General features: G+C 34.8%; 1 protein-coding gene across 5 annotated transcripts in view; it reads left to right on the top strand.

Moving 5' to 3' along the window:
• Nucleotides 1-9,783, top strand: part of Ctnna2 (catenin alpha 2) — a 1,042,262-nt gene extending 1,032,479 nt beyond the window's left edge. For all 5 annotated transcript variants that reach the window (XM_090336597.1, XM_090336596.1, XM_090336594.1 and 2 more), the window contains one exon: nucleotides 8,586-9,783. In XM_090336597.1, the coding sequence (XP_090192723.1) occupies nucleotides 8,586-8,873 (288 nt within the window). In that variant the 3' untranslated portion in view covers nucleotides 8,874-9,783. The remainder of the gene's footprint in view (nucleotides 1-8,585) is intronic.
• The last annotated feature ends 7,975 nt before the right edge of the window (nucleotides 9,784-17,758 follow it).

The raw sequence follows: 17,758 nt of genomic DNA, 5'->3' as shown, positions 1-17,758 counted from the left end.
CCATGTTTTGCACTGAGAAAAACTCTTCTGCCTTTAACAGTGGGGGAAAAATGGCTCTAAGCCATATTTAGGAAATTTGTTGACTGTAATTAAGACTTCATAGGAGTCCCCAAGGTTTACTTACTTATAATTGAAAAAATGCAAATGAAGACAGTTAATCAGTGAACTAGCCAACGATGAAGTACTACTACCTACCTAAATGAATTAGAAATGACACAAATATGTCCAGTTGAGAAAGTTACCAGAGAACCAATTGGTAAATTTTTCAGCAAGGCTCCAGAGAGTTTTTTCTGATACTGCGATACCTTTTTGCTATTTATCAAGTTGGTCTCAAGACAACATTACCTCCAGATTTCCTAAGAAATGGCCTTCAGCATGGGTAGAGAACCAGCTGCTTCTCAAGGAAATCCTACAGGTGGGAGGGGAAATAACAGACCTCTTCTCCATCTGTCTTTCTCATGATTGATGCCTTTCTCATAATGTATAGAATATTTGTTTTCCAAGACCAAGCAATCAAATAAAAGGAGTGTGCCTGGGATTCACTGCCTTAGTATTCATTTACCAGGGACTAGTACTTGCTTTAATAGTAATTATTTGAATTCCTTGTTAACACTGTGACTTAAGTCAGACACTCACTTGTTTATAGAGGAAACTCAAATTTTAACACTTGTGTTTAAAAATAATCTCCCCTTATTGATGAGTTCATTAAATTGACAACTCTTAATGTGACAATAGAAGCATGAGTATAATGTTTTCTTAAAATTAAATGAGGGGGACCAAAGAGTAAGTTTGATCATTTTGATTAAATATATTACTCATTGATGTGATAGGTAGGAACAAAAGCCAATACAAATATAGAAGCAAATGTACAAAGGATGATATCCCTGTGCTGGGTACTGTTCCATGTTGTTTGTAAACATGTGGAGGGAAGTGACTAATTTCCTCTGCAATGTCACTTAGCCGAGTTTCAGGAGTAAAACACCATAGTCCACAAAGCCTACCATGTACACTCTAGAGTGTGTGGCACCACTGTCACAACTCCAGTATTGCTGACTTTCTTTCTTCCTGTTATGTGGGGAGGAATACTGAGTGAATCACTGACACTGCTATAATAGAAGTGTCTTTTTCTACAGGCACATAAACAACCCTAGATGGTTTAAGTGGGGAAAGATAAGATTAGGATGGACCTGTTCACAATGTCTTTGTTTGCTTGAGTTGTTTATTGCTCTGAACTTGCTAGAGTTCTTATTTTTCATGTTTCCCCCCCTTTTTAAATGTTATTGATACAGACTCTGGAAAAAGGCAGATGGATATTTCAAGGTATTTCAAATGTATCACAGTCTGAGATCAAATACCTCTTCAAAGCCTCATGGAGTTTTTAAACATGAAATGTTGTTCTTACTGGATAATAGGCTCCATTGCTCTAAGATTCTAACCTTTCATTCATTAACAGCAAAGCTAACTTGTAGCAAATCTTTTCCTTCCCTGCAAGCAGTTGGAGTCTTTTCTGGGGGAGATAATAGTTTAAATATAAGTAACGAGCTCCATTGGGGAGATTTCTGGTGTTCTCAAGGTATTTGCTTTTAACATTGTCAATTCTTCCATCTCTAAGATAGTCCCATTACAATTCTTCTTGTCCTTATATATTAATACTCTTTCATTTGAAGATCTCACACGTGCTTCAAATACTTATATTTGGTGGGCTCTGACAGCATTCTCATACTCAGTGCTATTCTTTCAGAATTTAGATGATGAAAATAAAATTGGCTCAGCTCAGATAGAAATAGGTTCTGTCTCCAGGTATTGCTAAGCCTTCTGAAGTGATCAACAGGTACTACTTAGGATTTATATTTCAAAAGCACCCTTCTAATAGATTTGGCTTATTTTATTCTTTTTAGTTTAGCCAGTTATCCCATGCCATTTGGATTTTTAAATACTGTAACAGATTGCTTTGTACTTTGGATTTTCATGAACTGCCATTTATGTTTAAATAATTTTGGTAATAATTTTTGAATATGGACATACAACCTTAAAAGTTATCCATTTCTACATTATTTCTGCATTATTGTAAATAGAGAATACAGAATACACAGTACAAGATAATTCTCATCTGGAATTATATAGGTGTATAATTTACATATTAATATTCTATGATATTTACTTTGTTATTTACAGTTAATCTGATGAGTGCTTCACTTTTTGGTATTGCTATGTGTTTTTTATTGATAGCTTGCACTAAGAAGTTGATCACTGTGATAGAAGAGGGTAATTAATTACTTAACTCTTCCCTCCATAGACAGTTATATCTCTCATTGTCATGTTCTACATTATTAAAAGGATAGTGATTTGTACTATGAAAATCTTGTGCTAAGAACTTAAGTTTATGGGACTTTTTCACCTTTGGAAAGAAAATGTATTTTATATTTCATTTTGCATTCTATTATCTCTTTGTAAAACAATCTGAACAAGGTGTATGTAGGAAATGTTCAAAGCAATGAGTCCATATTATATAACTATATCGCATAACAGTAGTGTGTAAGAACATTGCTCATGAAACAACTAGGAAGATTATAAGGTATGTGGTTTCATCATGGCCCCTTTGATAACTCCATTTAGATAAAATAGCCACCTCAAACTATTTTGGGGTTAAACTCAACATTGTATAGCACCTGAATTCTTTTCACAATGTTCACAAGAATGTTAAAAATGAAAACTTCCCTTTTTCATCTGTTCTCCATCATTCTAAACTACCCAGTCACCAATATCTTATAATCTTATCCATTAAAGATCATTTATATAATGCCTGCAACATGAAGGTTTATCCATTAAAGAACATTTATATAATGCCGCCAATATGAAGGTGTTTTCTAGGCCCAACTTCAAATATTCTTATTTCCCATCCCCAATTTCTGAGTCAAATCTTCGATTTCTTTTTGTTGTTGTTGTTCATCATGGGGCTTGAACATGGGGGGACTAGGCACTGTCCCTGAATTAATTGGTATTCTACTACTTAGTTCCTTCCATTTCTTTTAATACCTTGAGCTCCCTGCATCCTACTGAAACAGATTGTGTGATTCCTTTTCATTGTATCTTGAGCTCTTGCAGATTTGCATCTTACACATCAAGTTGCATATGTACACCCAGAACATAAATGTACTGACTAGAACAAACATAGAAGATTTTTTAGAAATACTTTGATGGCAAATTTGTACATAGAAGAGACTTGGAAGGGAAGATGGGTGCTACAGAATTGTATACAAATGTATTAACTGAAATACTGAGTTTCCCCTTTAATCTAGTATAATACAATTCCTTAGAAAGGCAAACTAAGAATTAGCGAAATAAAAGCAGGAAGTGAATACTTAAGGGGGTGGGACAAAGTCAAAGTGGTAGACAAAGAAAGGGGAGAATCTAATCCTACAAAATTGAGAAAGTTGAAAGGGGCACATTGATGAAGGCATGTTGTATTAATACTCTGCTTTGTTAAATGGCAACTCCTTTGTACAAAAATTTAAAGATTATTGCTTTAAAGGGAAACAAAGATGATAATTCAGAATTTCAAAAGAGATGATTACATTCTATTTTGAAAAAGCTTGATTTTGTGCTATGCCATTTTGTTTCTGTGGAAACTGAGCTCATCATATTCAGTGTTTAAGTCCAGCTTTAACAAAGTAGTATGCAACTCAGGACATGGTATTTCAGGAGGATAAGGACAATTAAGCCTCATTTCAAGCACATCTACTGGGGTTCAGCTTTGAATTACCACAAGAATCAAAGGGGAGAATGATAATTCAAGAAAATCTTCCCTTATTTTTCCTCTATTCAAAACACAAAATGGGGACAGTGTCTAAACAGAGAAATCTGACTTATTAGACACTGAGTAAGGAAGTAAACAGTGGAAATGAGGACAGAAAAACTGAAAGCCAGGGAAAGCCTTATAGAATATAATGCTTTAACCCTTATTTGCCTTGCATAGACTCTAAATAGAACAAGGTATGAGGAAACATCTGTTGCCTTTTATAAAAAATAGTACTTGAGGGCTGGGAGTTTGGTCTAGTGGTAGAGTACTTGCCTAGCATGCACAATTCCTTGGTACCACATACACAGAAAAAAACCAGAAACGGTGCTGTGGCTCAAGTGGTAAAGCTCTAGCCTTGAGAAAGCCCAAGTCCCTGGGCGCTGAGTTGAAGGCCCAGGACTGGTGAAAAAAATAGTACTTGAAAAGAATAGTGATATAACAGACAGTTCAGGATTGAAGAGGGAAAATTAGTGTAGCAAAGCTGGAAAAAGAGATTTTCTTTTGGAGTGGGGAGGGATATAGTTCCTAACATTGTGAAAGTGTCAAGTAATGGTTAGCTCCTAAGTTTGTCTTGACTGAATTTATTATATTATAATGTGATATAGCAACTTATAAATCTTCCATTTACAAATAGCACCAGAGGTGACTGTGAGACTGACTGGGAGAGTTAATACAAAGTGACAAATTATCTAATTTGCCAAATATATGCTGCTGTTTTTAAAATTAGCTGGAAATGAGCCGTTTTTCTTAGGGTAACTATCAGTACTCAATGGGATCTCCAGTTGGACCAGAAAAGGCTTTAAGTGGGGAAGATGGTCTGAACTAAGAATTAGCTAAGAAATCACTGGTACTGTTGTCTTCAGAAACCATTTTTAAAACTCACTAGAGAAGCTCCGATAAAGACTTTGAATGCTAAGCACTGGCTGGAACATGTCAAGGCCAGCAGGTCTAGGAAGAGAAGATTTAGAATTTGAATGATGAGAACAAGAATCGTAGACTAGGTGAGATTCAACCTGAATTACAGTGGTAAAGATAGCAAAGACATTGTCAAATTTAGAGAACAGACTTCCAGCCCAAGCAAAATAAAGAGAAACAAATTCATTTTGAAAACAGGAACTGAAAAATAGACTGAAACAAGACCCTACAGATTAAATAATGCTTCCTAGAAGGAATATTCTTCAGGAGATGTTTACATAGTGAGCCTTAAGAGAGACTCTTCTTAATCCCAGCTTTGCTGGTAATTGAAACATCAAGTTTCAACATCATTTGTCTTAGGGGCAGTTTTCAGGTAGCAATTCTACCTGAAGAATTTTTGAGAATTAGGGCTGAGATTTAGGGTTGAGGATATGGCTTACACTATAAAGTGCCTACCTAGAAATGCAGTTGCCCTGAGTTAAAATATCAGCATTGCAAAGAAGCAAAACAAAAAAAAATTGCAAAAAGAAACAAAACAAAAGAAATGAGAATTAAATCCAACAAATTGAAGAGTGAAGATGCCACCTACCTAGGAAGTGTTCAATTACTTTTTTTAAAATTTCACTTCCACATACTAATTTGCAGATATTGTTCGAAAATTCAGTTTTAAAGTTACAAAATAGAAATAATTATACTAGAAAAATGTTCCTATATATTGCATAAAAACATCTTTCCATGTCACTTTGCTCTCTGTAATGTCTTTTCGGAAGGAAAATTTTAGCTAAAATTTGCTAGTTGGAGACCAGATCTTAGGGCCATTTTGGAAACAACATTAGTGCATAAAGGAAACATTAAAAGATTTCATATTATGCTAATTATGATCTGAATCACAGATAAATCTAGCGCAAGCATGAAAAATATCCTTTATAAATTGTCTTTCAAAAAACTCCCATTTTGAATTAACAATGTTACATTGTAGTCTACATGGAATTTTCTAGTTTTAACTGGAGGTTCCTTGTTTCCTCACTTTGCCAGAAATTAAGGATCTGCCTTAGCATGTGGTTTAAATTAAGCACATCAACTATATTTCAGAGCTATCTCAATGTCAATATATTAGGTATAGTCACAGAATTCCTACATCAGGCTGGATGAGCAACTGTTCTGCAGAAGTAGACATCCTCTACCTAAAAACGGAATCTATAGTAAAAAAAAAATCTCCAAATTACTTGAATCCTTAACTTTAGACCCACTCAGTTCTTCTAAAGCTGGTTGGGGACCATTTAATGATACAATAATAGGAGCTTGCCTTATTCTACTAATTCTGTTTCTTCAAAGAAAATCAACTATCCCCTGGCCTATCATTTTACTCAAAGCACAGGATAGAATTGACTAACTTTGTGAATATTTGAAACCTAACAGACTTTCAGGGAAACTATCGATTAGCCATGAGTATAGATCTTCATGTTTTATTTCCTAGTCTCTATAAAATGACTGATTTACTAGTTTTCCCAACATTTTGCTATCTCATATGTGTCCTTTAGTATTCTAACTTCCACCTAGAGGAATGATGGAAACATAGCCAGCTTTTAAGCTCTCAAAATTTTCTATGATGGGAGTCTAAAGTCATGGGAAGATAAGCCCATAGTCCTTGTGTTTTATTAATCCGGTGACTATAAAATTTTAGCATGCATCAGAATCCCCTGGATGTCTGGTTAAAAATGTAGACTAAATGTTCTAGCAAGCTTTGGATTATGTCTGATATACTATTTCTAACATTTCCCCAGTGATGCTGTTGGTTTAATGATTGTAGACTGAGAAACTTTGAACTCATACATGCTTGGCTTCTCTTCTGTTAACATAAATTGTCTAGAATTTTACTTTTTAAAAGCAGCTTTAGAAATAGGCTGCATAAACTAAATGCAAGCAATTATGTTGGTATCTCTGTGTCTTTTAAGGTGTAATACATGTGTGAAGGAAGTGATTTACTCTAACCATTTGACTGGACAAAAAAAGTCAATTACATTTCCATTGAGTTACAGCTCTAATCCACAAATAGATTGCCTTTGCTATTTTATTGTAGGGTCAATGTGATACTGACCTTTAATATTAATGATAAAGCATCAATTCATTGGTATTATAAAGGGTTTTAAACATACAAAACTGTTTCATTTTTCCAGTGTTCAGATGCTGTATTTCTTTTTAAGTGATGGAACTGAGCTTATTTGATTGTCATATATTTTTTTAACCCAGTGCAATAAACCTCTTTCTCTTTTGAGCTTTAATAAAGGATATGTAACAGCTAGCAGTCTGAGCACTGGTATGCTCAAACAGAAATAAATTCAACTTCTGGTAAAGGCAGGCACTGTTTGGAAAATATGTTGGATATAATAAATGACACAAAAAGTAAATGCCACTCAATAGGAGTTGAGGTTAAACTCTTAAGATAACCATCCAACCCCCAGAGGTTCTTGTGCCTAGTTCTTCCTCCTTAATATATCTTTACACAGGAGGTATGACTTAGAAGTTACTTCAATAACTAGGAGTTCCATACATAGGACCATTCCTGTCTCCTCCATTCAATTGTAGAGGGCTCTGTTCTATATTGTATGATATTTGATAAGTGATAGAATGTATACTCAAAAAATCAAAAGGTATCTGAAGACTAGAATTGTTATATACCCCACGGATTCATTTTTTTTCTTTCATTGTGTCACAGTAGATTCTTGGCAGAGAGAGTCTAGGAAATGTAATTTTGCGTTTTCCCAGACACAATGTTAAAGGCAGAAAAGAAGATTTAGACTACAACAGGTATTGAATGGCTAATTACGTATTGCGCACAGCACTGTCCAACTAATTTAGAGCCCAATAAGAGGTAAAATAAAATTTCTGGATTGTGGTGATAGACCTCTAAACATGTAATGAAGTTGCGATGTGTCACTGAAAACAAACTGTGTAACCCAGGCTAGCTTGCCATTCCAGATCTTTCTGCCTCAAACTCCTGTGTCCTGAGATGACATGCATAAACCATTCTGGGCAGCTTGCCACAGCATTTTCAAGAATTATCATACCCATTCAGGAAGCAGTCTGAATGGTTCCATGTATAAGAACTTCAGATATTAAGCTATATAAACTTCTCCAAGTTACTAGATAGGCTTTATCATCACAAGATAGCAATTGATTGATAATACCTGTTTCAGTAGTTGTAAATAGTTAAATGGTAAATACTTTGAAAGTATTGTTAGAATACTAATTGGCCTCTACATAATGCTTCACTTATATATTACTTGGTGTCTAACCTATAAGGTTCTGATACATAATTGTTATTTTCTAGAAGGTAAATACTTCATGGTGACTCCAAATCATAAATTAAAGCCACAACACCTGTACTCCTGTCCTTATTTTGTCTTTACCAATCCTGAAATGAGGCTTTAGAATAAATCTATAAAAAGATGCTTTCATAGGTAGAACCATAAAATTGAAATGTAACACCTTATATAGATTTTCATTTATCAGTGCCTGCCAAACACTTTCAAATAATGGAATAACTGTTAACATTACAATGTACCATACTGTAGTAATATATATTCCCAGGACAAACATGGCTACCTTCAAATTCTCAAATGCTATGCCAAGGTTTTTTTTCATGAGCAGTATTGGGATTGTAGCAAGCTCTGTACCATACAACATTTGTTTTGTGATCAGAGAATACAGGTGGTTGATTGATAGTATGTTCAGTTTATCTTGTGTTAATTTGCTTGCATTTAGTAATACTACATATTGTGCAAGCAAAACATTGCTTTAGTGCATCAAAGTATTGTGAATTGAGGCTCTGAGTAATCCAGGTATGTGTTCTTTTTCTCCTGTTGTCTAGTTGGACAGTGCCACATCACTTATCCAGGCAGCTAAAAACCTGATGAATGCCGTGGTCCTCACTGTGAAAGCTTCCTATGTGGCCTCTACCAAATACCAGAAGGTCTATGGGACGGCTGCTGTCAACTCACCTGTTGTGTCTTGGAAGATGAAGGCTCCAGAGAAGAAGCCCCTTGTGAAGAGAGAAAAGCCTGAAGAATTCCAGACACGAGTTAGAAGGGGTTCTCAAAAGAAACACATTTCTCCTGTGCAAGCTTTAAGTGAATTTAAAGCAATGGATTCCTTCTAGGAAGATAGGCTTTAATGAGAAAGCTTTTTCTTTCTGTTCTTCCTTTTTTTCTTACCTTTTTATTTTAAATCCATTTTTGTATGCATACCTGCCGACTTGTATGCCTCTGGCATGGGGAAATTCTGAGGACAGTGTCTGTCTGCATGTAAGGTGAGATGTGATCAATAGTATTGATCCATCTGAAGCCTGGGAAGGGCTGGGATTCCGTCCTGAGATGGCACAGAGCTGTCCTTTGCAACATTCTCTTAACATTGGGCAAAGAGTTCGCATTGCAGTGTTTACGGGAGTGGGAGGGGTGGGGAAAATAAGTAAACTTAACTCTACAAAAGCAAACTCTAATGCATGCAAGAATCATTAGGTTGGCAGGTATATTCATGAGTGAAAAACCTGGAAATGTTATGGTAGAACATTAAAAAAAAAACTTGTATTGATTGCTTCTGTTTCAGTGAACAACCCAATACGCTTAACTGTGTGGCTCACAAATTCAACTTTAATGTCATATCACTATTATGTGGAGTTTTACCTGAGGAGAAACTAACAAGTCCCACTGAAATGCTTCTTTTAATCTCCATTTTTTTTCTTCTAGTAGTGCCATTACTAGTCCTCATTTTATCATTTTTCCCCTTTACTGAAAATAAAACACTAAATTGAGATAACTCAATATTACTTGGGGCACTGGAAACACAATGGTTTATGGTAACCAACTCATTCCTCTCTTTCCTTCTTTCTTTCCTTCCTTCCTTCCTTCCTGATTTTCCTAGAAATAGAAGGCCCAGTGATGGAATGTTAGAGGAAAGGAAACTAATGATGTGTGATGGTTTAGAGGCAGGTTTAGAGGCAAATATCTAGGTGTAGCTTGGAGTGTTGGTATCTAATATACCATTGTAATCACTAACTCAAAATAAACACATTTAATCTTGACACCTGAGGACTGTTTTTTTTCTTTAAAAATGCATGATGGTATATTAAGTGCTATATATGGGGGAGAATTCAAACTGTAAAAATTATTTGAACCTACATTCTAATACAGTGAGCATCAGGATAAAATCTGGGGCTTTTGAGGTATATGTGTGAGGATGAGGTCAAGGGGAAAGGTATTGATGAATGATGAGAGGAAGGGTGGGTAGGACAATGCAGCAGTCACTATATATATATATATATATATATATATATATGGAACTAAAATAATTGAGATGGATGGGGTTGAGAGAGATGGGGAATAAAAGCCTGATCAAAATGCATTGCATTCAAACTAACATGTTAAATTGAAACCTTCCCATACAACTAAAGATAATAAAAAGATGCCCTGATGGCCTGAATAGGTATAAAGATTATAGAACCTTAAATATGCTGTTTTTGTCTTGTTCCCTTACAAATTAGAGGCTAAATTTCTTACTTTGTGGTTTGTTTTCCTATTTGTTTTCATTTTTGGACTGAATCTAAAATTCTTCTATGTTATATATAGTTAGCTAAATATATAACTATACCTATATATAACTTAAAAGTCAAAAAGACTGAATTTCAAAATAATATATATACATACATACATACATACATACATACATATACATATATATATTTAATTTTGGAGAAATGGGGCCTTTATGCTACTCTCAGTCAGTAGATTTTTCACTTTTGTTTTTTGCCAGTCCTGATTTGAACTCGGGCCTGAGCACTGTCCTTAGGCTTTCTCAAGGCTAGAGCTCTACTACTTGAGTCACAGAACCACTTGCAGCTTTTTTCTATGTATGTGATACCAAAGAATCAAACCTGGGTATTCATGCATGCTAGGCAAGCATTCTACCACTAGGCCAAACTCCTGGCCCCAGATTTTCACCTTTTGACTGATGACTGGGGAAAATACCCAGTGATTGAGACAATTGGTCCAAATCTTCCAAATAGAATGATCCCTGTCACATTATTGTGTCTCCAGGAGACTCCTGGTAAAACATGTGCCTCTTAACAACATGAGAATGAAAGCACACTCAATGTCAGAATCACAAGCATTTAAGCTCATGTTAGTTTATGTAGAAGCCTCCACAAAGAAACTTTTTTTCTAATAAATAATAATTTATTTCCAGTTTCACAAAATATCATCACACCAAAAATGAGGAAAATCTCAATCTGAATGAAAAGTTATCGAGATGACAGAGACATAAGAATTATCTGACAAGGATTTCAAATTAGCCATTGTAGTATTCTTTACTGAGTAATAAAAATAACCACACTTGAAAAAAGTGAAATATCAGCAAACAAAAGAAATTAGGAGGCTGAGTCAAGAGAATCTTGCATTTTAGACCAGCAAGACTATGTCTCAAGACTAGGCGCCAGTGGCTCAAGTTTGTAATCCTAGCTATACAGGAAGCTGAGATCTGAGGTTGGGGGTTCAAAGCCAGTCCAGGCACTGAAGATAGTGAGACTCCAGTTAACCACTAGAAACCAGAAGTAGTGCTGAGGCTCAAGGGGTAGGGTGATAATAGCCTTGAGCTGAAAGAGCTCAGGGATAGTGCCCAGGCCCAGAGTTCAAGCCCCATGACCAAAAAAAAAAAAAAAAAAAAAAAAAATTGAGGATGTAAGTCAGTGGCAGAATGTTTTCCTAGCATACCAGAGCCTAGGTTTGATACCCAGCAGAAAAAATAAAAAATAAAATACAAGTTAGGGGCATAGTCTAGTGATAGAGTGGTTGCGCAGCATGCACAAAGCCCTGGGTTCAATTTCTGAGTACTAAATACACAGAAAAAGCCAGAAGTAGTACTGTGGCAGAAGTGGTAGAGCACTAGCCTTGAAAAATCCCAAGGACAGTGACCAGGCCCAGAGCTCAAGCCCCAGGACTGACAAGAAAAAAATATATATAATTTAGAACAGAAAAAAAAATTAACCAATAGAGGGTAAGAAAAAGGTGGTTCACGCCTATGTAATCCTAGCTACTCAGAAGTTTAGGATTGCAATTCAAAGCCAGCCTGGGCAATAAAGTCTGTGAGATTCTTATCTCCAATTAACCACCAGAAAACTAGAAGTGGTACTGTGGCTCAAAAATGGTAGAGTATTAGCTAGCCTTGAGCAAAATAGCTCAGGTACAGTGCCCAGGCTCTGAGTTCAACTTTATATAAAAATGGTTCTGTTCAAACTAGTGCTTACTGCAATTAAAACCACCAAGATAGAGAACAATTCTGAGTGGAGAAATTGCCATAAAAACTTACCATATCAGTCCCCTTTGTCTATCTAAACTTTGGTGCCATGAGTTAGGCTTACTCCTTCAGCAATATTTAAGGATAGTCTTCCTTGAACTTGGCTTTACACTTCCCTTCTCAGCAAACATATGAAATAGTTTCCCTGTTACCACCTGGGGAGAACATAGAAGCAACAATGGCACTTTGGCCTCACCAACTATATTAACAAACAGTACATTCTTAACAGCATATTCTCAATTCTGAGAAAATCAGACTTCTTGGAAAAAGCAAATCCAGTTGAGAAGGTTTTTTTTTTCTCTCTCTAAAAAAGCTGCTGCTTTCAATTTTGTTTTCCTCCCTGACAGACTCTTCTAGAAGCTAGGAAAAGCTGTTTTCTCTACAGATGCACAATATTAAGAAGTTAGTCAAGAAGTTCAAATATTATTAATCGGGTGATGATGATTGTGTGGAAAAATTTAAAAGAAAAAAAATCCTATTTTCAAAGGGTCTCTGGGTTTATATTTCATGTATCAAAAGAACTAGTCTTCTGGGTTTATATTTCATGGAGAATGTCATTGATCTTATTTTTTTAAACCTTGTTTATAAAGAACCATTGGGGAGGGAGGAGGAGTCATATTTGCAGAAAAACCAGAGCAAGAAAATGCTTGCCAGATCACATGACTGTTTAAACAATTGATAACTCAAGACTGACTCAAAATTTCATATCTCCTAAGCTTTGTATTATATTCATGGGAATTTATTTTCAATAAGGCAGGATTCCTGTAGTTGACCAGGAAGGAGTCTGCTTCTGAGAGGCATTTTGTATATGTGAAAGAATGAGGGGATATGTTATGTGAGTGGACAAATTTTGAGTTTCCTAAAGTGATAATATGATGCGTTACGTATTACCTGCACCCCGTTGAGCACAAATGGAAAAAATCAGTTGAAAAAATTTTAGACCAATCATTGTAGTTGCTAGGTCCTGAGAGTAGGGAATGAATCAGCACCAACCTGTACATGTGATATCATATTAACTTTGAATTGTTTTCACTATTTCACACTTGCTTATGAAGAGGGTTTACATGTGTTTTCTGGAAATGAGACATTCTTTGGGTTTGCTTTTTTTTTAATGAAAACATCTCTAGATTAGCTTAATCCTTGATTTCAATTTCTGTCTTACAAGGTCTTTCTTTGTAGCTCAGGATCTCTGTAAACTTGAGTCGCAGGCCTCAGCCTGCCAAATATCCATATGCTGGCATTAAAGTCCTATAGAATCATGTCTGGCCTGCTATCAGTTCTTATTGAACAAATAGCATTACTTTTGTTACCACTGTTGTTCTTGTAAGAAGGACTCATGGAGAAAAGATAATTAAATATTCTTTTTCAGAGTACAGTACAGCAATACAACTTGGTGAGTTTCTGCCCCTGAAAAGTATACATTATAGTTGGAAAAATCATATTAAGACAGAAGAAACACATATGCCAAGAAATGATACTGAAAACACAAAAATAATATAGAAAAATACAATAGGGAGCAATAAAAGTCCAAATTTATTGGTAACTAATGTAATTGGAGAAAGATTAAAGAGGAAGGATTTGTAAATAATTAGATAAAAGATAGGCTTTTACTAAATGATAGGTAGAATTGATAGAAGGAATAAATTCAAGGAAAATAGTACAGCATTTTGAAAGATCTGAAAGCCAAATACAGTCACAGAGAATATGAGATATATGTTGGCAGACTAGCATGTTAAATAACAACAGCAACAACAACAAACAGAATTTAGCTGAATTATGATGGCCATAGAAGACCATGATCAAAATCTAGTAAGTTATTTGGCACTTTTAAGTGGGAAACAAAGTACCTTCATAACATAAAATATGATGTAATGAAAGAGAGATTTGAAAGGGGTGATTATTAGACATATCTGAGAAAAATGTAAGAAGGACTTACAGTGACTAGTTGGGTAAGTAGATATGGAGCAATTTAAATTATATAATTCACAGAGAATATAAAACCAGAAAACCAATGATTATATAAAAATGAGATTTATTAAAATAAGCTAGAATGATTTAAAGAGATATATAATAAATGACTGATCTCTCCCTTAAACAGAATATTTTCTAATTTTTTTTTTGTCAGTCCTGGGCTTGAGCTCAGGGCCTGAGCACTGTTCTTGGACTTTCCCAAGGCTAGAGCTCTACCACCTGAGCCTCAGCACCACTTCTGGCTTTTTTTCTATGTATGCGGTACCGAGGAATTGAACCCAGGTCTTCATGCATGCTAGGCAAGCACTCTACCACTAGGCCAAGCTCCCGGCCCCAATATTTTCTAAATTTTAGGTAGATATTTATGGTTGTAAGAAACAAATCTCGTTCCTTTTTCTATTCTTCTGGGATGGATAGCTCAAAAGACAAAATTGTTGTATGCTTCTAAGGATAGACTGTTCAGAGAAATACAAGATTATCTACAGAAGAGCCATAGGAGTTTTACATTAATTGCTGAAGAGTATGAAGCTGAATGGTAATCATTACTTCTGAGTGTCTCTGATGGGGTTTCCAGAAGAGATTAATACTTAAATTAGCATTCTGATTACAGAAGATTGCATAAACCAATGTGGATAGGGCTCACCTATCTACTAATATCAAGCAAAACAAAAAGGCAAGATGATTCCCTCCACTTGCAGCAGGACATCTATTTTCTCCTTAATGTGGACATTAATATTTCTGATTCTATGGTTTTCAAACTAAAACCAAGATGTTTCCCTTCAACTAAAAGACTGATATCAGCTGCCCTCACTTTCCATCACCTAGATGATACATCAGGAGATTTCAGTTCCACAATTGCAGAAGCCAGTTCCTTAAAATCTCTCTAGTTTATATATTTGTGTCTCTCTACCTATCACTCCCATATTCATTGTTTCTCAGAACCCTGGCCTTGTAGAAGATAAAATACATATCAGATCAGAGATAAGCAAAATAGAGAATAAAAAACTTTAAAATTATCCATGACATTTGCAACTTTTAAGCTACATTTACTAATAAAAGAATATTCAGATAAGTAAAATTTCAAGTAAGGGAATAGTCTTTTGATATTACAGAACTTAAAATCTTTATCAATGAAAACTATGGACAAGTATCAAAAACTTTACTAGCCTAGATGAAATGAGTAGGTTCCAAGAAAACCGCAAACTTCACTGGATCATGAAAGAAATCTGGACATACTTAATAGTAGTAGGATATTTGAAACAACAACCAAGCATTTCCCAACAAAGAAATACCATAGGAATGGGATTTCAGTAGAGAGGACTCCAGGTACGTTCATGGGAAATAAACACCAGTTTTCCTCCAACTCTTCAAACAGTACTTGAAAATTAAAATTCTAGGAAATAGATTTGATCCCAATGATAAGATTTTAAGGGTAAATCATGTGGACCTTTACAAGTGAATAGTAATCTATCACTGTGTTCATTTGTTCATGAAACTAATGAATTAATTTATCAATAAACTAATGGTTTATATTGATAGTGAGTCTGTTATAAAAGCTAGTTCCAAAAATCCCTTAGAATTCTCTTTCTGTCTCTTGTCATGTGATGCTTTGTACAAATTTATGACAGACTCTCCTGCCTAGAAATTATTACTAGATGAGTTCCTTTAACATTTGACCAAAACCATGAGCTCAAAGAAAGCTCTTTTTCTTTTTTAATTTAGCCAGTATGTGTTTCTGTAATTGGCAACAGGATAACAGATTAAGACTAGATAATACACCACAGCCAAGTTAGATTCATTCCTGGAATGCAAGAATTATTTCACATACAGAATCTAAAATATGTAATATAATACACTAACAAAATTAACTACTTTAAGATGAAAACAGTAAAAAAAGTAAAACTTAAGAGGCCTTTGCCAAAATAATAATTACCACATATGAAAATACTACATATAATGCCATAATCCACAGTCAAAGACAAAACATTCCTTTAAGATGGATAAGACCAGGTTACCTACTGTACTGGTTATTTAAAAAAAAAAAAACATAGTAGTCTCCACAGACAAAAAAAGCATCTTAACTGGAGAGGAAGAAGTAAAATTTACTCTGTGAATCTTGGGGTTTAGGATTTGGTTTTGTTTTTGGAAATAATGGGATTTGAACTAAGGGCTTTGCACTAACTAGACACTCACTCTAAGCCACATGTGAGTAAACTGTTACATCCAATAAATTCAGGACAGAAGCAAGAAATAAGAACATGTGAAAATCAAACTAACTTTTAGACAGAGAAAAACAACCTAAACTAGAAATTATGAAACTAATTCTGCCTTAAAAAATAACTGTGCTTTAAAAGAAGTATGAAAGGAATAAAAAAAAGGAATAAACTGAACCAATGAGATAAGCTAAAAGTTACAAAATATTATTGAAATAAACACAACAGAAAAGGAAAAGCTATCCCTGTATGTGGATTAGAAGAATTAGTATTGTTAAGATAGCAGTACTTCTACAAGTGGTCTATGGATAAAAAGCAAACATTTCCTAGAGTTTTTTTTTTTTTTAATAAAACCTAAATAGAGGTCTATTCTAAAAATGTTATATGGAAAAAGAAATGGTATCCCAAAGAGCCAATGAATAATGAAAATGAATAGTATTTGAAGCCTCATAGTCTCCAATTTCAAACTTAACTACAGTAATCAAGACAATATAATAGTAGACATACAGACTAACAACAGACATAAAAGCCCCAACACAAACACAAACCCTAACTTAAAACACTTTTGACAAGAGAGCTGAGAGAATTCACTTGTGGGAAAGGACAGTCTTTCAACAAATACTCCTAGAAAAACTGGATATTCTCATGAAAATAATTAGCTTGTACACATAGTGAATACCAAATGCATAATGAATGGATGGAAATAATATGGCATCATTGGATGTGATGGATCCTTCCTGCAGTTTTTCTACTTAATAGGCAAAGATTATTCAAGGCCAGTCCAGAAAAACACATATAAAATCTCATCTCAGCTAAAAAACAAACAAACAAACAAACAGAAAAAACAAAAAACAAAAAAACCACCACCACCACCCAAAAAAATATCTCTTCACTGTGTCACATTTCTGCCATGCCAAGTATAAAGACAAAGTAAATGGAAGTACTTTGTCCAAGTCAAACTATTTTGAACTACCTAGTTGGCTTTAGTTAAAGCCAAAATGACTGGGAGCCTGACTTTGATAGAATACCTTTACAATATGAACAAGGCCCAAGTTCAAAGTTCAGTACTAGCATATAAAGTAAAAAGAAAACAAAAGGAAAAGGAAAATAAACTTGTATACACTGGACAATTGTGTCATGAAGAATAGTACTGTTGTTGCCAAAAAATAGTCAAAATAAGCTAGATACTAAAAGATATATAGCATTTTCTTTCTCATATATGTAAGCTAAAATGTTCATCTGGATGTAGAGTAGCAATTATTAGAGTGATTAGAAGGATTAGAGAAGGCAAGAGAGGGGCAAGTTGAATACTTGGTAACAAAACACAAAAGAGAAGAAAGAAGTCCAGAAGCACCATGGAGTTACTCTAGTTCATGATATCCTATTATTTATTTTTTCTAAAGAACTGGAAGACAAGCTCAAAGACTTCAAATCTAAATAAGTGATGAGATACCATTTTTCTGGTTTTATCATTACATGTGATCCACATGTGTTGACAATCATATACGCCTTA

Source organism: Megascapheus bottae, chromosome 7, assembly GCF_031878675.1.
Source record: "Megascapheus bottae isolate mThoBot1 chromosome 7, mThoBot2.hap1, whole genome shotgun sequence".
Taxonomy (NCBI): domain Eukaryota; kingdom Metazoa; phylum Chordata; class Mammalia; order Rodentia; family Geomyidae; genus Megascapheus; species Megascapheus bottae.
This window is presented reverse-complemented; position numbering and strand designations above follow the sequence as displayed.